This window comes from Zalophus californianus, chromosome 5 (assembly GCF_009762305.2).
Source record: "Zalophus californianus isolate mZalCal1 chromosome 5, mZalCal1.pri.v2, whole genome shotgun sequence".
Lineage (NCBI taxonomy): Eukaryota > Metazoa > Chordata > Mammalia > Carnivora > Otariidae > Zalophus > Zalophus californianus.
Window position 1 is genome coordinate 53,037,922 of NC_045599.1, and position 20,441 is coordinate 53,058,362.

At 37.8% G+C, this 20,441-nt stretch overlaps 1 protein-coding gene and 1 long non-coding RNA gene across 4 annotated transcripts in view; one reads left to right on the forward strand and one right to left on the reverse strand.

Moving 5' to 3' along the window:
• Positions 1-3,094: 3,094 nt before the first annotated feature.
• LOC113929131 lies at positions 3,095-6,963 on the reverse strand. The gene is made up of 3 exons (XR_003522109.2): positions 6,798-6,963; positions 5,931-6,039; positions 3,095-3,746 (listed from the first exon to the last, which is right to left on the reverse strand). It is a non-coding gene; the product is annotated as an uncharacterized LOC113929131 (long non-coding RNA).
• Positions 6,964-7,040: 77 nt separating this feature from the next.
• The window catches only part of BDP1 (B double prime 1, subunit of RNA polymerase III transcription initiation factor IIIB), a 91,745-nt gene continuing 78,344 nt past the window's right edge, over positions 7,041-20,441 (forward strand). Inside the window, exons 1-8 of one of the 3 annotated variants that reach the window (XM_027605793.2) lie at positions 7,041-7,443; positions 8,380-8,540; positions 10,435-11,056; positions 13,882-14,158; positions 16,024-16,133; positions 17,018-17,077; positions 18,571-18,699; positions 19,841-19,974. In XM_027605793.2, the coding sequence (XP_027461594.2) occupies positions 10,845-11,056; positions 13,882-14,158; positions 16,024-16,133; positions 17,018-17,077; positions 18,571-18,699; positions 19,841-19,974 (922 nt within the window). In that variant the 5' untranslated portion in view covers positions 7,041-7,443; positions 8,380-8,540; positions 10,435-10,844. The remainder of the gene's footprint in view (positions 7,444-8,379; positions 8,541-10,434; positions 11,057-13,881; positions 14,159-16,023; positions 16,134-17,017; positions 17,078-18,570; positions 18,700-19,840; positions 19,975-20,441) is intronic. The other 2 variants (XM_027605796.2, XM_027605797.2) reach the window with 2 other exon arrangements.

The window sequence follows — 20,441 nt, forward strand, 5'->3', positions numbered from 1 at the left end:
TTTTTGTCTTGATTACAGCCAGGTTGGTGGGCAACTTCTTATAAACTGAAAATTTGTGTAAAAAAAGCTCCATTCAGTAATACTCCAGGAAATGTTCCTGTATGGATACACCACTAAGCAAAGTCACATCCAATTGATGGAGTAGCATGAACAGTATGAGGCATGAAAAATATTTCTATAAAAGTTATGTTGTAGGGACGCCTGGGTGGCTCAGTCAGCTAAGCGTCTGCCTTCAGCTCAGGTCATGATCTCAGGGTCCTGGGATTGAACCCCGCATCGGGCTCCCTGCTGGGCGGGGAGCCTGCTTCTCCTTCTGCCTGCTGCTTCCCCTGCCGCTCCCCCTGCTTGTGCTCTCTGTGACAAAATCTTTAAAAAAAAAAAAGTTCTTATGGTGATTAATAAAAAATTAAAAAAAAAGTTCTGTTATAATCAAAATCAAAATTTAAAATCTCAATTTTCCTGGACAAATCATCTAATAGGCTACTTGTAAACTTCTCATGTGTATTAGCGGATTTAGTGGTATGTGAAAGGTTTTTAAGAAGCAAAGTCGTAAGGAAAAGTCTACATGAAGTTTAAAATCTTGGTGCAATTTATGGGAAAGTGCATTTCAGCAACTTAAGAGTTATTCCTCTTTCCCCATTGATATTTTCATGACTTGGCCATCTGGAAAGAATATATTCCAATATGGAATGACTAAATAGCAAGTACTTTAGAAGATTAAGTTGCAGGAGGCAGCTTAATAAATTTTCTTACTCTGTTTTGTTCTAATGGAAAACTATGGTTGACAATTTCATAAAGTTAATTCAGTTTTTCAATTCAATTTTTACTTTGTCTTCATTACCAAAGGCAATTAGGAACTTACCTAAAGAAGTTCACACACTCCCTTAGTTTAAGTCACTGCTGACACAGATGATAAAATGTACAAATCTCAAATTCTGACTGCCAAAGTAATTTTATATTAGGTTTTCACTTTAGGAGTATTTTCCCTCCCACTGCTTCAATGAGGTATGATTTACTAATAAAATTGTTTATATTTAAGGTATACAATTTGATAGACATATACACTGTGAGGGGATAGGCTTTTTGAAGTTCAGTAGTTTTCAAACAGCTTTTAGACTCAAAGCTAACAGTGTTAGCATGACCCCTGCCTTGAATAGAAAAACTCTTTACAAGGCACAACTTGAAAATACATAGATTCTCACTCTTCTCGAGTAACTTCATCCCATCTATAAAAACATGCAGAAAAAAAGCAAAATATATTCTTAAAAAGTTAGAAAAATGATGTCAGTAATCAGTATTTCCTGTGAGTCCTATTTTTTTTTTTTTAAAAACGAGCTATAGTGTGTTGAGTGGGTAACAATTTCTTACACATGCAATAGAAAAGGTACTCAAAAGGAATCAAGTAACTGATGAATCTGCCCTCACTGTTCTCACCTTGGGCAGTAGCAGTTGCTCCCTCATATATCTCAGCAGGACTCATGAAGATTGCTAATGACGATCCACTACCGTGTTAAGGATAAAGCAAGGTAGCAATTTTAATGCCTATGAGGGTGTTCTATGGAGTTCAGTATTTTCTAAATTACATTTTAAAATTGGCACTACTTCATTTAAGTAAGTTTATCTTGCTTTAGCAACATACCAAAAGAATGATCTAAAGTTAGTGCATAAATTAACTTTACTGACTGGATGCAATTATTCACTTGTATTTTTCCCTTAATACCTTGTGATTGAGATATTAACAGAAATATCTTGACCAGTTACGATGTTTAGAAGTTTAGCTATTTTAGTTACCTTGCTTAAATATACTACAAGAAAAGAAACTAAAGTGTCAATATATTACAGCAATTACAGTTAATGTTCTTCTCAGATAACTTTTTTGTCTGCCTTGAGGAAATGTGTAGTCATGTTTTAGTTAAAAAACTAAACCCTTTATCTTAACAATGAATTCATTCAAGTGCCATTTTTCTTTTTAAGATGCAGTTTTGGATTTATGTCTTAATGATTAATTACAACATAGAGATCTTCCTTATCCTAATATCCATGTTCTTTTGGAAACTGCAGTTTTCCCCAGATTTATAAGGATTAACTTTTAAAAAGTTAAAGTTATTCCACTACATAGGGCATTTTAAACATGGAAATTATTTGTTACAAAACAAAACAAAACAACAAACCCAAAGTATACAGCTGAAAGCATAACAAGTTCTTTGTACTCATGACTTATCACTGTGTAGAAATTCTGGAGATAGGATTACCGAAATCAGACCCATAAAGAATCTTTGCAGTACAATCAGACTTCATCACCCCTTTTATTAGAAAGTAACTTAAGCTGTTGCAATCCTTTTGCCCTTATAACTACCATCATATAAAGTTTGAAGACTTAAGTTAACCCCAAAAATAGAACAAAGTTTTACTTTAACTAAAAGCTACAGTAATGTGAAGATAAAAACTTCCCATTTGCCTCTTTCAGTATTAGACACTTAGGATTCCACCCCATTAATAGGTGGTACCATTGCTAAGTGACCTATGTCAAGATTACCAGAACCTTTGTTAAAATAGGAGGCCAAGATCTGTCAACAGTGGTAGACTCTGCAGTCATCATGCCTATTTGCTTCAGAACAGTGTAGTCTTGGGCGCCTGGGCGGCTCAGTTGGTTAAGCGACTGCCTTCGGCTCAGGTCATGATCCTGGAGTCCCGGGATGGAGTCCCACATCGGGCTCCCTGCTCAGCGGGGAGTCTGCTTCTCCTTCTGACCCTCTTCCCTCTCGTGCTTTCCCTTTCTCTCTCAAATAAATAAAATCTTAAAAATAAAAAAAAAAAAAACAGAACAGTGTAGTCTTAAACCCTTCTCTAGGTTAATGTATTTCCATATTTATCACTATTAAGTCACAAGTTTTTCAGTCTCAGAATAGCTTAAAAAATGATACTCTTACAACAAGAGTGAATCTTTTGTACTTTGTACTAAACTGTGTACTTTGGGTGATCATGATGTGTTAATATACGTTCAACAGTTACAACAGACTTACCACTCTGGTAGGGCATATTCATAATGGAGGCTATGTATAAATAGAAGCAGGGGATACATGAGCAATCAATTTTATTGTGAACCTAAATCTGTTCTAAAGAATATAGTCTATTAAAAGAAAGGCACTTACTCCAAAAAATTTTAAAGCTGTAAGCAAAACTCCAAGAATTTTCTCAGTAAGTTACTCTTCGTTTAGTTTGTATTCATTTAGTTGCTATTCCAGGTGGGTCTGTACTATCTCTTGTAAATTCTTCAACCAAACCAGTTAATTACAAAGCAACATTAGATAAATATATCATAAATTCTATTATACAATCAAGCTGACTTTAAATAAGATCTACTTTAACAAAGTTTATGACAAAATTCTAGATTTATAGGAGATTCTATTATATCATGTTACCTCTCTAGCAAATTATAAAAATGCTCACCGCTGATAAAAAAAAATAACGTTCACCAATATATCACATGAATGGTTAGTGTTTTATTCTTTGAAGAATGGTTCTGAAACATTACACTAAGTCAGGCTGAAAGGTAAAGTTTAAAATAGTTTTATAAGGATATAACATATGACTGTTTGCTCCACAAAATTTTGACCTTAGAGCTTATGATACACCTAGTTGGCAATAACACCCAGGTTTTTCCAAATAGTCATCATTTTTCTCTCGTCTGCATAGACTTCTTCTCATTAGCTGCCTTCTGCTTTTGTTGCATTATCTCAGAGTCCCTATAATGGGGGAAAAGGCTGTGAGTTGTTACAGAAAAACTGATTTTATGTTTTCTTGTTTTGTATACATAACCCATTAAGCATATTAGAAAACAATCTAAAAGATAGAAAGATTCACATCTTTCTGTTTTCATGGCAACAAAATGGGAAAACAAAGCATGGAAGGGCTTTGAAGTCACATCTTATTTTGAAAACCATCTGTATTGTTATTATCTTGGGCAAATAATGACCTTTCGAAATCAGGAAAGTAGTTACTAGGGTTGTTTTGTGGAATAGCTATGAATATATCTATCTGACATTAGGCAGCTATATACAGAAATAATGGCAATTACTCTTGGTTGTCAACAAAGTTAATATATTCTATTTTTCTCTGAAAGAAGCATTTAAGAAGTCTTCTAGATATCCAAAATGGTACCTAGCATTAGGACATAGATGTTATGAAGCAATGAAGTTTCTTACAAGCCTGAAAGCGCAATAGCTAGTGATTAAAAATGGATTACACTAAAAAACAGCAGGATATTCAGGCATTTCCTTAACCCTTTGTGTCTTTAGCTGAACCTCCATATATCATATTAATTCAACTACAACCAGACTACCTGGGCTAGATGGTCCAGGAAATCCTTATTCAAAAAAAAAAAAAAATACATTAAATGGCTTTGTAATCAATACCTACTATGTGCCAATTTGCTGACTCTGGATTAAGTCCCATAGCAACTGTTATCATCCCCATGATTCAAATTAAAAAAAAATTAAAAGTTTAGAGCTAAATAATTTGCCTTAAATCACATAAAACCCAAGTTTGTCCAATTTCAAAGTTCAGGCTCTTTCCTGTTATCACAGATTTACTGTGAGATTTTAATTCAGGGTAAGTAGCTCTGTCCATGACAGTAGACATTTCTGTAAAGCCAATAGCAAAGATGAGGAATGAGGATGAAGGAAAAACAAGACAGCTACAAGAAATGAAGTATCATGGATACTCAAGTTCAGAGCCCCCATTTCCTATTCTATACATTGAGGCTAATACCACTTTTCAGGGTAATGAATAGAGATAATATGTATAGAGTACCCAGTACAGAGCTTTCTAACAAGTGGATGTTCATTTAACAGGGACTATTACTGAGCCAAGCTAGACTAGGGTTCCCCACTAAAAATTTCAGGGTCACTGATTTGTACCATGTTCACTTTTATTCCAATGTGGGTAAACAGAAGTTTAGGGAAAACCTTATCACTTTAAAATCACAGAAAGCATGAAGTGATAATTAACCCAATGTGGGGCTTGAAGTCATGACTCAAGAGTCACATTCTTCACTGTTGAGCTAGCCAGGTGTCCCCCAAACGATTAACTCTAGTTGCACATTGAAATCACCTGGGGACCTTTTCTAAAGGCAGGTTTAACTTGGGCACAGTAAAATTTACCTAGAGCACTAGTTATGCCCAGCCCCAGACCAATTAAATCAAGACTGGATTTAAGGTACAGGCTTGAGTAGCCTTTAGGGTTTCCCAGGTGGTTCTAATGTGCAGGCTTGAGGATCACAGAGAAGCCCCACTGAAGCACGTGTAGTCAATTCTCCACCTGACCTCCAAATTATACATAGACAAAGTTTGTTTTTAGAAAATTAAGCTTGTTTATAAATATGAATGCTTTTTTAAAAAATTTAGGCTGCACTCTCCAAATATTTCTGTAGCAATTCTGTATTATTTTTCACATAATCGTACATCAAGACTGTGCACCTGCATTTTCTCCAACACAAAGGATCTTCAGAAATCAATATAGCTACATACACTTTTTTGTGTCTCCTTCAGAACCTTAATCCCTGTAATTGAGTCAGCTGTTATCTTGACTAGTTTGGGTAGGATGTCTCCCTTGAAAATGCTGTATCTCTAGTACCTAACAGTGCCTGCCATGTGGAAGGCATTCAAATATTTTGCTAAATGAAATTTTTATGGTTGTGGTGAGCGAAGCCTGAGAGTCTCTTCAAGACTATGGCTTGAGAGCTGGAAATTTTTCATTCAGGTATTGGGATAATTACTACCTTATATATAGTTTTAGTGTGCATGCAACAAATGCTCAACTGTTACTCCTATATGCAGTCTAAGACTAGTTCTACCAAGGATTTAAAACATTCTCTCCATTCTCCAAAACAAAAACTTCAGTGACTTGAAAATTCCATTAGTATCACTTACCTCTGCCTTCTCTGAGAGGTGGTCAAGCTATCCTCTTTCCTTTTTCCCTTGCTAATTTCCTGGGATTTCTTCATGTTTTTCTGGCGGGCAAGTTCTCGCTGATTTCCTCCTACAAAGTCAAAGTCATGCTCTTTCCCCATCCCAAAAAAAATTACGAATTCCGTAAAAACGCTCTTATTTAAATGCATCTGAAGTTGGCTTTTTAACAGATACTCCCAGCAGAGTAATTACACTGAACGCTGCTGTTGCGGTATCTGACGAGGAGGAAGTAAACCCTTAAGAATATTATACCAGTGAATGTGTTCACTGGCTGTAAATACCAGGCATTCCACTCCTCAGTCTACACGGGTCAGTATTCCAAATTAAGGTCTAGCTTTTGAAAAGCGTGAATGGAAAGGATAGATACACAGGGAACACAGCTCCTTAAGTTGGTCCATCACAATTCGACTGTTAGGCGAACAAATGCGGCTATTCGAGAAACCACCTGTAAGGGCCAAACAAAATAACGAGGGAGGAGACTCAGTCGGAGCTTCCAGTCCTCATCAGGCCTTAGGACCTTAAGTACCAGCTAGAAACCCCTTTCAGAACGGGACGCCTCCCGGGACTGCCGTCCTCACACACCTCACCTTCGGAGAGCTGTTCTTTACCGTGTAAACTCGCACCTGACCGGCAGGTACTAGCCCGATTTCTCAGGCGGACCCAAAGCTAACCTTTCCTCTCCCTTTGCGTACTGAGAACAGGGTCCCCGCGCCGCCGGACCGAAGGGGATACACCAGCCAGCCTCCGCCTCCGGTCCAGCGGCGCTTCGGAGCTTGCCTCCCTCAGCGGACGCTCCCCGCCGCGTTTCCCACCCGTCCGCACACTCACGGGCCATGCTGACACCGGACTGAGCCTAGAAGAGAGCCCCTCGGGAAAGCAACGGCCTCCTAACACGCTCAGAGGTCGTCCCCACTGGCAGCCCTTAAAGGCTGAGCCCTCGCGGGCCCTCTGCGGGGCAACACCTCCCCTCCTTCATGGCCCCGCCCACCGCGGCCTGACTGCGGCCGCCCGCGAGCCGGGCGAGCGACTGCGCGTGCGCTGCCAGGTAGGCGGGGCGGACCCCGCCAAGGGTCCAGGACCCGCAGGTCGGGAAGATTAATCCGCTCTCTGGGGTTATTCGGCCACAGAAGTACGGTCGAGTCTACAAAGCAGGTCCCGCGTCTGTGGATTTTACCTACTGTGTACCCAACACTGGGGCCTGGCCAGCCTCCATTTTTTGGAAACGACAAAAACAATAAATGCTACTATATCTCATTTTTCAACAAAGAACGTTAACGTTTATTCATCCCTTGCAGAAGCGGGAAGAGGAGGAAGGGGCCAAAACAGATTGAGGGTTAACTCTGCAGAAGTCAGTTTGGCTCTTTACATATTTTCTTTCGTTATTCCTGCACCAAGCTTGTAACGTAGGCTTCGTTGTTCGCATTTTACGAAGAGGAGATTGAGACTCTGAGTCCAGGAGCGACTGACCTAACAGGTAGGGACTTGTAGAAGTGAGATCGAATTTAAGACACTCTTAAGTCTCTTCATTTCCCGTTTGATCCCAGTGTCTTTGTCATGGTCGACAGTATTTTAGGAGTTTTAGGTTAATGGCTCTGTGCTTGGGTTGTGTGATGTGAAGGGAATGGCAGGGAATGCAGTTTTATCACACATTCCTAATAGCCCAGGATAACCTTGGAACCTGAGTAAAAGCCGTCGTGCGTTTGCCATAGCTAGAAACAGACGTGGGAAGATGCCTATTGGTTAATACTTATATTCTTCATCTATCCCGTTAATTATTACAAACTGATAAATGTGTAGAGTTAGTCTGTACACCGTAAAATTGCCCTATTTTAAAAAAAGATTTAGTTAAGAGAGAGGGAGAGAGCACAAGAGGAGGGAGAGGGAGAAGGAGAGAAGTAGACTCCCCTCTGAGCGGGAAGCAAGTTGCTGGGGCTCCAACCCAGGACCTTGAGATCATGACCTGAGCCCAAACCAAGAGCCTGCTGCTTAACCCACTGAGCCACCCAGGTGCCCCACCCCCCCCAATCGCCATGTTTCTAGAAGACTTATTTTGGAAAATGTCAAACATATACAAAAGTATAGAAAATACTACAATGCACTCTCAGTATATATGACCAAGCTTCAATAATGTTTAACTCCTAAGAATCACCTATTTTAGAGAAGGTAGGAGAAAGTGGTGAAGACTTAGAACTCTGGAAATGGAATGTGTTGGTTGAAAGCCCAGCTCTACCAATGAGTAGATATGTGAACTTGGGCATGTTACTTCATTGCAGTAAAGCTCCCTTACCAGTAAAATGGGAAGGCAAATGTACCTCCTTAATTAACTGAATTAATGTATGTGAAGTACTAAGTGCCCAGTATATGGTTGCCCTCAGTAAGTTACCTATTATTGTCATTCTTTTAACCTCAGAGAGCCTTGTGTGCTTGTCACTCTCCTTAAGCCCCACCTCTCTTCAATAGTGCTTATGTCTAATTCCACTTAAGCAACTTTTGGAGTAACGAGCAGGGGGAAAAGATTGACTTTCTGGCCTGGCTCATAAAGAAGGGAAAGAAGCACTTTGGGATTGGAAGGTAAGTGGTAGCATTGTTGTTTCTGTGTGTGGTCTTAATTTACAGTCTAATTGAGCTTTTTCTTTGGGGCTGCAAATATACTTTGTGAGTTGTAGGATTACATATGATGTACACAAGAAATGTTGGGTGTGTTTGCCAGAGAAAACTGAAGACTTTTGAAATTACTGTGATGCCATTATGAATTTACTCCACAAACTTGGTTGTGTAACAAATATCTTAGGACTTTGTATTTATTTATTTTTAAAGATTTTATTTATTTATTTATTTGAAAGAGAGAAGGGGTGGGTAGAGAGCGAGCTCGTGGAGGAAGGAGCAGAGGGAAAGGGACAAGTAAGACTGTAAGCTGAGTGCAGAGCCCCGCCCCGGGACTCAATCTCAGGACCTGGAGATCATGACCAGAGCCGAAATCAAGAGTCAGACGCTTAACCAACTGTGCCACCCAGGTGCGCCTGACTTTATATTTAATAACAAAATTAAATCTTTGTTCCCATGTTTATACTAGTGAGAAATTAAATCTTTGTCATTATTGACTGCCTTATGTACAGAATTGTGGGAATGTCCTAGATTCTTAGGTGGAACAGAACATTTGGGGAAAGGCAATGTGTCATTGTACCAGAATATATTGTGCAAAGCTCTGTGGTCCTGGTAGCGGCTCCAAGATTCCTGAGACATCTTTAGTAGGGGTTTCTTTGTCAAATTCTTGAGCTTCTCTTGGTGTATCTGATGTCCTGGTCCCTCCCCCAGGGTATTGGAGGGAGCCCACAGGATCCACAGACCTCCAATTTCTTTACAGTCTGAGAGGAATTTCTTCTCTCTTCTGTGCTTCTATCCTTGTTATCTTACTCTCAAAAACACTTGCCTTTCTTACTCCTTCTTGATGACATAGCAAGGATTAATTAATAAAGGATTTAATTCATTTGACATTTTGTTATCAACGTAGCAAGCAGGATGTTCTTGTAAAATATTGTCCTTCTAAGAAGGAAGTCGGGCCTCTTTGTTGCAATGAGTCAGGGAATTTATATTGCAGTTTCAAAAACTGGCCCATACTGTGTGGGGCCAACCTCATCTATGGCCATTTTTCCTGACCTTATAGAAGCCTAAAGTACTTACTACCTAAAGTAACCCAGCTTTCCATTAATCTCTGTCATAGTGCCATTTATTTATTTTTAAAGATTTTATTTATTTATTTGACAGAGAGAGACAGCACAAGTAGGGGGAGCAGCAGGCTCCCAGCTGAGCAGGGAGCTGGATGCAGGGCTGGATCCTAGGATCCTGAGATCATGACCCTCGGGGAAGGCAGATGCTTAACGAACTGAGCCACCCAGGTGCCCCTGTCATAGTACCCTTTAAATTTGTTTCATAGCATTTAATAAATCCTTAAATTGTTCTTTTGTTGTATTTTTTCTCCCCAACCCGGAACACCTTGTTTATTGCTCTATTGCTATCTCCTGAAGCAGATTAAGAACACTAATTTACTGTAACTATATAATTTTAACTATAATAATTTTTGAACAGGTATATTTAAAAGGGCACAAAGGTTTACAGTGAATGGTCTTTCTCCCACGACATGTTCCAGAAACCTAGCTCCCATTCTAGGAAATAATTTACCAGTTTCTTCACACCTGAATTTGTAATTTATGTTCTACTCAATTTAGAATTTCTAAGTTCTGGGGGTGTGCTGGTGAACAGGCACTACTATACAAGACCTTTTTTTTTTTTTAAGTTTTTATTATTTTTTTAGTAATCTCTACCCGCAACGTGGGGCTCAAACTCCCGACCCCAAGATCGAGAGTCCCACGCTTTTCTGATTGAGCCAGTTAGGTACCCCATGATTTTAATAGTCTCCTAAAGATTTGGGCTGAAGGACTTGACTACCTCCTTCCCCTCCTTTCAGTAACTCCTAGGGATTCCTGATGAGGGGAGAGCGGTTCACCGTGCGTCCCAATTTCCGGTTCACAAGTAACTCTATAGTTTGACAGTTACCATGGCTCCGGGAGATGTGCGTCTTACGTTCTTCCGCGGCGCTGGCTGATGGCGTACTCAGTTCCGGCGCCCTCCTTATGAGGGCGGGGAAGCAAGGTACTGGGGGAAACTTAGCTCTTAGTGTAGCAGGGTCATGAAGAAGAGGCGGCGGCGGGAGGAAGGAGGAGGCGGCGGGGGTGAGAAACTGCGGTAGTTGTCCGCTGGCCTGTTGGCGTGGCTGTGTGGAAAGGGCGTAGTTCTTAATCCCTTTTCCGGGCAGCGGCCGGGGCTCGGGGCTGAGAGCGGCCCTGGGGCCGCCTCCCCGGGCCCCCTGGCTCCGCCATGTTCCGCAGGGCACGCCTTAGCGTGAAGCCGAATGTCAGGCCTGGTGTAGGCGCCAGGGGTTCAACCGCTCCCAACCCCCAACGTGGACAAGAGGCTCCGAGGCCCCAGGATCCTGCAGCGGCCTCTTCCCCGAAGCCAGCGGAGTCTACAGATGTGCCCTTGGTGGACTGCGGGGGATCCGAGCCCCAAGAAAAGGCTCCCAGGAGCAGGTAAGTGCATGCAGAGGGGAGCATTTTCATCTGCCCTGCCTCTCTGGGCCTGTCACTTGGAAGCTGACGAGATGAATTTACCATAGGAATCCTCCGTCGCCTGCATTAAGCCTTAGAGTTGAGGCCCTATGAACCTCCTCTCGTCTGCAATTTGTCGCTCTGTCCACAAGGTGTGCCAAATGTGGATTTTGTTAAGGTTTGTAGATTCTCGGAGTGGGGACCGTGTCTTCAAGGTGTGGTGGGAAGAATCCACATGTAACAGTTTTGAAGTGAAAAACATCCACACATGGTAATGTTCATTAGATTAGATTACTGTAATTTTTATTCTTCCGGAGTACTTTGAGGAGGGTAAGTAGTTTTTAAAATTTTTAAAACATTCATTTATTCTTAGAAGACCAATGTTATTTTGGTTCTGCTGCTTCGAGTCGGTGGAAAGGAGATGTGGTTACTTGCTTTGAGTTGATGGCATGCCCCTTTATAGTGGCCTTGTTTTCTGAAGGGAAGAGCATGTGCCAGTACCACATTTGGATTCAGGATTTTTTTCTTAATTTAGCAATTTATTAGACTTGGCGAGGCAGAATTTACTTACTGTAAAATGGAGATAATATTACACGCTTTGGAGAGTTATTGTGGAGTTTAGAAAAAACTGACATAAACTATCTTGCATAGGACATGACAGAATAGTTACTTACAAAAAGTTATTTGTTTGAAATAAATGCGATAGTAGTAATTAACAAAGTAATTAAAGTTAAGACATGTTGGTCTACTAATAACCTCTGTTTCTGTAATATGAATGTGAGGAAAGCAATTAAACCCGACCCTATTAAATGACAATGAGCTGGTATAAATTCTCTGTATGCTCTGACAGGAAGGTGAAAATTTTATCCCTTTCTTTTTGGCCAAACTTTGTTGGGCTATACTGGTGCTGGGTATAGGGTGTTATTTTGCCAGCTTAGTGATGCTTGGTAATCTCCAAGTTTCTTATATGAATACTTTTTCAAAATTTCTCCTAAAAAAAGAAATACAAATATCAGTCCCTGTTAATAAAGTTTGCCCAGATCCTGTTAACTACATATAAGTGCGTGCTGTTTGATAATTTAATAAATTACTCAGGTTCTGTAGTTTTGAGACATTTGAGGTTGAGGATATTTGGTTTCTTACAGTTGGCATTTAGGGAGTATATTTGTTTTTTTTACCTTCCGTTTTTCTTTTTTATGGGTTTTTGTAGTTGTAAAACATAGGACGTATGTTTTGTCCTTATGGTTTCAACATAATTGGGTGAAATGCACATGGTGCATGTATCATGTTATAAAGGCTGAGATAAGAATTTATTTATTTTTTTATTAAAGATTTTATTTATTTATTAGAGAGAGAGAATGAGAGATAGAAAGCATGAGAGGGAAGAGGGTCAGAGGGAGAAGCAGACTCCCTGCTGAGCAGGAAGCCTGATGCGGGACTCGATCCCGGGACTCCAGGATCATGACCTGAGCCGAAGGCAGTCGCTTAACCAACTGAGCCACCCAGGCGCCCTGAGATAAGAATTTAAATTGGAGATTTCTTTGGGTGCCTGGCTGACTTAGTCGGAAGAGCATGCAAGTCTTGATCTTGGGGTTGTTTGGGCCCTACACTGAGTGCAGAGATTACTAAAAAATAATAAACTTCAAAAAAAAAATGGAGATTTCTTGGAAAGGTTATTCTATAGGTCTAGGCGTTTTCCACTTTTTAAAAAAAAATTTTTATTTGTCAGAGAGAGAGAGAGGGTGCACAAGTAGGGGGAGCAGCAAGTAGAGGGAGAAGCAGGCTCCCCACTGAGCATGGAGCCTGATGCAGGACTCCATCCCAGGACCCTGGGATCATGACCTGAGCCAAGGCAGACGCTTAACCGACTGAGCCACCCAGGTGCCCTGACTGCTTTTAATTCTTATACCCTTTGTCTTCTTAATTTGCTTTCAGGCCATTCCTGAAATATGTATATCCAATCTGAGCTATACCTAATATGTAATTTGGAGTGACTGAGTACTTTTGTTGAGTGAGGAGTTTGATAGCTGTGTAACTAGTTACCAACAAAAGATAAATGACTTCTGGGGCGCCTGGGTGGCTCAGTCGTTAGGCGTCTGCCTTCGGCTCAGGTCATGATCCCAGGGTCCTGGGATCGAGCCCCACATCGGGCTCCCTGCTCAGTGGGGAGCCTGTTTCTCCCTCTCCCACTCCCCTGCTTGTGTTCCCTCTCTCGCTGTGTCTCTCCCTGTAAAATAAATAAATAAAATCTTAAAAAAAAAAAAAGATAAATGACTTCTGCCTCAGACAATATTTGGTTTGATTAATGTAGCTAAATGTATATTCTCAAATACTGTAGTAGAGATATTTTAGAAGTTTAAAGTTTTGTATGTTTGGTTTGACTGATCTCAGGTTGATAGAGTAAAATTTCAGTAATATAGATCAGTTCAGGGGGATGTCAATATAGATTATAAAGAAAAACAGTTGTCAGTGGCTCAAAATAGGGTAATTAAGCTTTAATTTCTAACTTGGCCTTTTGTTTTCCTTAAAAGAGTTAGCATGAGCATGAAATAATATGTTCTATTGCTGTAAGGGACTTGAAGTTTAGGAAAAAAACAACCTTTTTTTAGAATTTATATATCTGTTAAAAACATTTACTAAATAAAATTTTTATTGCAGTCTCATGATTAATGTATATTTCAAGTTATTGATTTTTTTTAATAATGAGATTCTACTGTTCTAGATTTTCACCAGGCTAGTTTTTTGAAACTAGAATATGAAAGATCCATGGTGCCCCCTTTTTTTTTCTTTTTTTAAAATTTCAACAGTGATGAAAAGACTGACAGTGAGAATTATGTTGAAGAATCCAGTAAATCTTCCTCTACTGTTTCACAGAGAAGAAAGAGAATATCAAGTACTCCTACTCTGGTTAAGCCTGGTGTCAATGTTCCTTCAGAATCTCATCCCTTATCTACAGTTAATCAAGAAGTTCCACAGCCAAACCCTGTTTCAACAAAAGAGGAACAACCATGTTCAGACAGATACCGATTATATAAAGCCCAGAAACTAAGAGAAATGTTAAAAGAAGAATTAAGAAAAGAGAAGGTAAGGGAGACAAAAATCACATTTTGACTGGTCCCTGCTAGAATTCTGTTTTTATGTTAATAAGGCATCATTTGGAGTAAAAATATCTATAGCATTTAATGGAGCATAATCAATATCCTTTTTGTTTTTGTTTTTATTATTAACATATTATTTGTTTCAGGGGTATAGGTAGGTCTGTAATTGAATAGTCAATATCCCTTTTGTTAACTGATTAATAAGCCCAATGGACTTAATAAGCTTTTTCCCCCGCTATGTTAATTTTTATATATTCATCTATATCTTTCATTGTTTTTGGTGAAGGCCACAAATAGAAATTCTGTACATATACATATATAGAAAAATATACAAAGCATATTTACAAAATAAGCCTTCAATCTGATTTTTCATGATGTCCAAGTGACATGAGTTATATTTATTTGAATTAAGACAAGTATACTTGAGCAAGATGAATTGATAATATTTTCTAAGTTGACAATATGGAAATTATAAATGGGAAAAATATGCTCGTATGTGTATAGTAGAGTCCATCTTTTTTTTTTTTGTCCATCTTCTTTTTAATCTTGAAGATTATTTTTCCAAGAGGGCACTGTACCAATAGTGAAGCATGTAAATCCGCAGTTAGATACTTAAGATTTGAATCTTGGGAGTAATTCCTTACTATGTGACCTTGCACAATTTAATTAATTTTTCTGTGTCCTCATCTGCAAAATAAGACTGATGATAGTATGTATCTCATTGGAGGGTTGTAAAGATCGGATGAGTTTATACATGTAAAACACATTTAGACTAGTGTCTGGCAAATACATGTCAGCTCTTATTTTTAATTACAAAATGCCCTTTTTAATTAAGAGGAAGGCACTTAACGTGCTTTATATTTGTTATTTAATTCTATCACACTTGTGAAGTAGATAACACTATTTTACACAGAAATAGGCTCATGGAGGTTACTTGCTTTGTGTCAAACATCAGTGGGATTTGAATCTATATCTTCTAAAATTGAAGTATTTCAAAATGTTCTGTTTATTGAATCTGCTTAGGTAAATTTATTCTGCGGAATTAAAAAATTAAACATTTGCTTCAAGAATTTTATAAAATTCACAAATCTAGTTCACTACAGGGTAAACAAAAGCTGTATGTTTATAAATTCTTAGTAAACTCTTGTCGTTAGAAGACATTTGTAAGATTTATACATTGAGCTTTTGTCCAGTCCTAGACACTTTAGTTTTTAAGGTTCCTTGTTGTACTACAACTTTTTAATATTCACTTTAGAAAATTTTTCCTTAAGGGCGCCTGGGTGGCTCAGTTGGTTAAGCGGCTGCCTTCGGCTCAGGTCATGATCCAGGAGTCCCTGGATCGAGTCCCGCTGACCCTCCCCCCTCTCATGTGCTCTCTCTCTCTCATTCTCTCTGTCTCAAATAAATAAATAAAAAAAAATCTTAAAAAGAAAAAGCATTAAAAAAATTTTTTCCTTAAATTAGGAATAATTGTGGTAGGAATAATATTAAATCACTTGGAATGGGGCGCCTGGGTGGCTCAGTTGGTTAAGCGACTGCCTTCGGCTCAGGTCATGATCCTGGAGTCCCGGGATCGAGTCCCACATCGGGCTCCCTGCTCGGCAGGGAGTCTGCTTCTCCCTCTGACCCTCTTCCCTCTCGTGCTCTCTATCTCTCATTCTCTCTCTCTCAAATAAATAAATAAAATCTTTAAAAAAAAAAAAGATGAACTTGCAACAGGGAAAAGTATTTAAAAAAAAAAATCACTTGGAATGAATGCAACAGTGAGCTATACCTTGGTGTATAGAACATTTGAAATTCTTCTGTATTTGAAAAATAAAAGTGGATTTTTGTTTGTGTTTGTGTGTCTAGAAGCAATGGAAAAACAAATATGCCATAAATGAAAGTCAGAAGCCACCAGATCGTTCAAAAATGACTATGAGAGATTTCATATATTACCTGCCAGATAACAATCCAATGACGTAAGTAAACTTTACTTTTTTCCTTTCTTTGAGTATGTAGTGCTTTAAGTATCACTCTTAGAGGTTCAGTGTTTTCCAAAAGCATGTTAACAAAATTTATAGCACATACGATGTTCTTTTAGAGAGAATTTTTTAACAAAATTTAGTGGTATTTCAGGTTACTGCTTTCTTGGGATGGTATCCTTTACCTCTGAAATTAAAAAGTAAGTTTCTTATATTACTAAGTTGTAAAACCAACTAAACAATTTTTCTCTAATCAGTATTACAGATTCTCTTTCTTGTACACTATAACCTGATTCTAGAAGAATGGTCTAATTTTTATGCCCTACCTCCTAATTAAATATAGTGGCATTTGATTAATAAATCCTCCAAGAACAAAGCTTCTTTAATCAAAGTTAGCCTGGAGAAGCAGACAGTTTATAATAAATTTCAGTGTTACGTTCTTCATGGTTTAGCAGGTGGATGTAGGAATAATACTAGCATGTTTTCAGTATAGTCTTTTTCAGTTTGGCCTTTTGAAGGAAGGGCCAAAAACCTAGGTTTTGCGTTATTTGACATAGAGAAAAGCCATGTGTAGGTTGCTTTAGGCCTCAGGACTGAGAGAGTCTCCCTTCACTAAGGAATTAGAGAGTAAAAACATTCCGTACTTAGGGTGTAGCAAACTATTTATACTTGATGACAGAATTTTTGACTGAGAAATTGACTCTTGGACCACACACTGTCATTAATAATGATGTTATGGTGTATAATTTTAAAAGCAAGTTAAAATAATTTCTTTCTTGCTAATGGATAGAAGAGACATGTGCAAATTACTTAAAAGTATTTTTTATATTAAATATTAAATCTTTTTACATATTTAAAAACAAATGTTATTTATTTGTTAGTTCTTCACTGGAGCAAGAAAAGAAAACTGAAAAATCATTGACACCAGTCCAGACAAGAGAGTAAGCATTTATCTTACAGTTTTCTTTAAATAAATTCTTTGGTGGGTAGTTTTTAAAAAATGAAATCAAATAATGTTTTTTGTTACAGTCAAGTTACATGTGATAGGAATATTTAAATAGAGTAACAAGAATAAAAGTTAATGCCTGATTTAAATCAAAACGAAAGATCCACGCTGTTTATGTATTATATATGGAAATGGCCAGTGGTATGATTTTGGTTAAAGCTTTTAGAATTAAAAAGGATTTTGTTTTGTTTTAGAATAATAATGTAATACAATGGTATAAAAACCACATGGAACAAAAGTATACTGAGAAAAGTGTTCCAGATCTGTTTTTCTGTCATCTTGTTCTTCTGTGGAGCCAACAAATGTTACCGATTTTTTAACGTATCATTCTAGTTCCATTCTGTGTCTCTCTAAACAAGCATGTATATATTTTTCTTTTTCCTTTCCTTTCTTTTCTTTTTATAGTTTTGATGCCACTAGAGATGTACAAGTTTCTTGTTGCCTTCCACACGGCACAGTAATGGTCACTTACTAGTAGGAATGTCTCCAAGAGGCTTCCTGGGAAGTTACTATAGTTCTGTAATTCAAGATGGGGGGGATTATGGAAAATTGCCAGAAACATTGGGATTTTCTGGTTGTTACTTCAAAGGTTGTTAAGTTATGATTGCTGTTCTGCTTAGAATTTATATTGTTTTAAAGCAGAATTCTCAGACTTTAGTAATAGGTTGTATTTTTACAGATTTATGGGTTATGTTTGCTTCTGTAAAACCTTAAGGAGATGATGTAGTTGAATGGAAGGTATATGGGATTTAGAGTTATTATCTGGAAAACTGTATTTAGCTTCTTGGTCTGCCTTTACTGTTGTGTAATCTAGAGCAAAGATTATTTATCTACTGCAAACCTCAAATTGGTTTGAAAATAGTAATGCTTGGTGCACCTGGTGGCTCAGTTGGTTAAGCATCTGCCTTCAGCTCAGGTCATGATCCCGGGGTCCTGGGATCAAGCCCCACCTGCTCAGCGGGAAGCCTGCTTCTCCCTCTCCCTCCCCTCCTCTCGTGCTCTCTCTCTCAAATAAATAAATTTTAAAAATCTTAAGAGAAAAGGGAAAATACTAATGCCCAAGGATTGTTATGAAGAGTTAATAAAATGGTCTGGAAACTAATGCTTTATAACTAAGGTTTTTTTTTTTTTTGTTAATTACCCATTATCTATTTGGTTTATCTGATACTTTGTTGAGACAGAAAAGATGAGAATTTGTTCCTCTATATTCAAAAGTGAGTAAAAGCTTTTTACTAAGTGCTACCGGATAAAATTAGAGAAATTCTTATAGCCCCGTCCTTAACATGTAATATTTTCAATTAGGTTATAGGGAAAGTTGGAAATAAATAGAAGGTAGGATTTGAAGTAATTTACTTCACAAGTTCGTAGTATTCAGAAAATTACCTCTTTTCATGGATATATGAATTAACTTATCTTTACATTTGGTAGGCAAGAAGGTAAGAGTACTCCTGATCCGGCAGATAATGAAGAACTAGAAGAAGAGGTAGATGACGGGCCATTGCTGGTTCCTCGAGTAAAAGTGGCAGAAGATGGTTCCATTATTTTGGATGAAGAAAGGTAAGTTAAAAAAAAAAAGACTGTGGTTTTCAAAAACCTGAGAACAAATGTGCTTTGTTTAATGAGAGAGAGAGTTTCTGCATCAGGCATTGTCACTTAGACACTGATATTTATATTTTTCTAATGGGTATCATAAATGGAAAAGTGAGTTAGATTCATTTATAATTTCTAGGAATTTTTATGCTATGTTTTGTATGAGAAGATGGTACTACTGATCTGTCATCCATTAACCTACCACCATTGTTTACTAACTTTACTGGTAATTGGGATGAGCTACTGAACTAATCATATGCTGGCCTCTACTGATGATAGATTTCAAAAATTGATTCAGTCTTGAAGTCAAAATTCAGGTTTTCATATTATTGACTAATACCATGTTTTGTTGTTTGGTAATAAGTAATGAAAATGCAGTGAATCATAGGTTTAATATTCTATGATTTCTGTTAGGACAAGGTTTAATTCACCTTGTAGTTTTAATTTCTCAGTTATAACATTAAATTTTTCAAATTTGGCATTGTGGAATTTGTTGTTTGTCCAAAGTATGTTTTTTTAAAAAGAAGATAAATTCACAGGTAGTAAGTAAATAAAAAAAGGTGATAGAAAGTCTTCCGACAGCTTAGTTAAAAAATCTTTTTATAGTATGTAAAATTCTATGATAATTAAACATTAATGCAATACTATTAGTAATTGTTTTTGTGTGTTTTATATTGTGATGATGATTTTACTGGTCATTAAATAATTAAAAGTATTGAACTGCTTTGTGTATAGAAACATAGAACATAAATATCAAATGCTTATATTTCTTGATATTTTCTGCTGGGTCTAGCATGATAAAATATATATTAAATATAGGAGACATTCACAAGTTAATAAAACAAATAATTTTTTGGTGGCCCAAAGATAATGTGTAAATTTTATATTGCTATTAAGGATTTTGGAAAAATGTTGGCATTTATTTTTATTCCTTGGCAATCACATTTTAAGTGAAAATTAGCAGATTCTTAGAAAATAGGCATACCTCATATGTTATACTTTTGATATGATTCTGCCATGGTAAATTTCAAAATATAACTATTCAGATATCATTTATTATTTTTCTCTGTTTTTAGTGCAGATCTATTTAAAAATGTGTCTTTTTCAGTTTAACTGTAGAAGTTTTAAGGACAAAAGGCCCCTGTGTGGTTGAGGAAAATGACCCCATATTTGAGCGTGGTTCTACAACTACATATTCCAGCTTTAGGAAAAACTATTACTCTAAACCATGGTCAAATAAAGGTAACTAATTTTCATTTTATTTATTATTATTTTTTTAAGAATTTATTTACTTATTTGACAGAGAGGGAGAGTTAGCGAGAGCAGGAACACAAGCAGGGGGAGTGGGAGAGGGAGAAGCAGGCCTCCCACCGAGCAAGGAGCCTGATGTGGGACTTGATCCCAGGACCCTGGGATCATGACCTGAACCGAAGGCAGACGCTTAATGACTGAGCCACCCAGGCGCCCCACTAATTTTCATTTAAATTGTGTAGGTTATTTATTTGAAATAAAGTGAATAATTTTCTGTAAGTAAATAAAACACAAACCATGTTATTTTCTCTTTAGCTAATTTTACTGGCACCTTCCAGTGGGGTTGCCTCTCCCGATACCATAGAACTATATCTCTGGCTTTATCTTAGTAATGTTTTTAGGAATTAGCGTTATAGTCATTTGGGCTGGAATATTCCTCTCTGTCAAATCCCTGTATA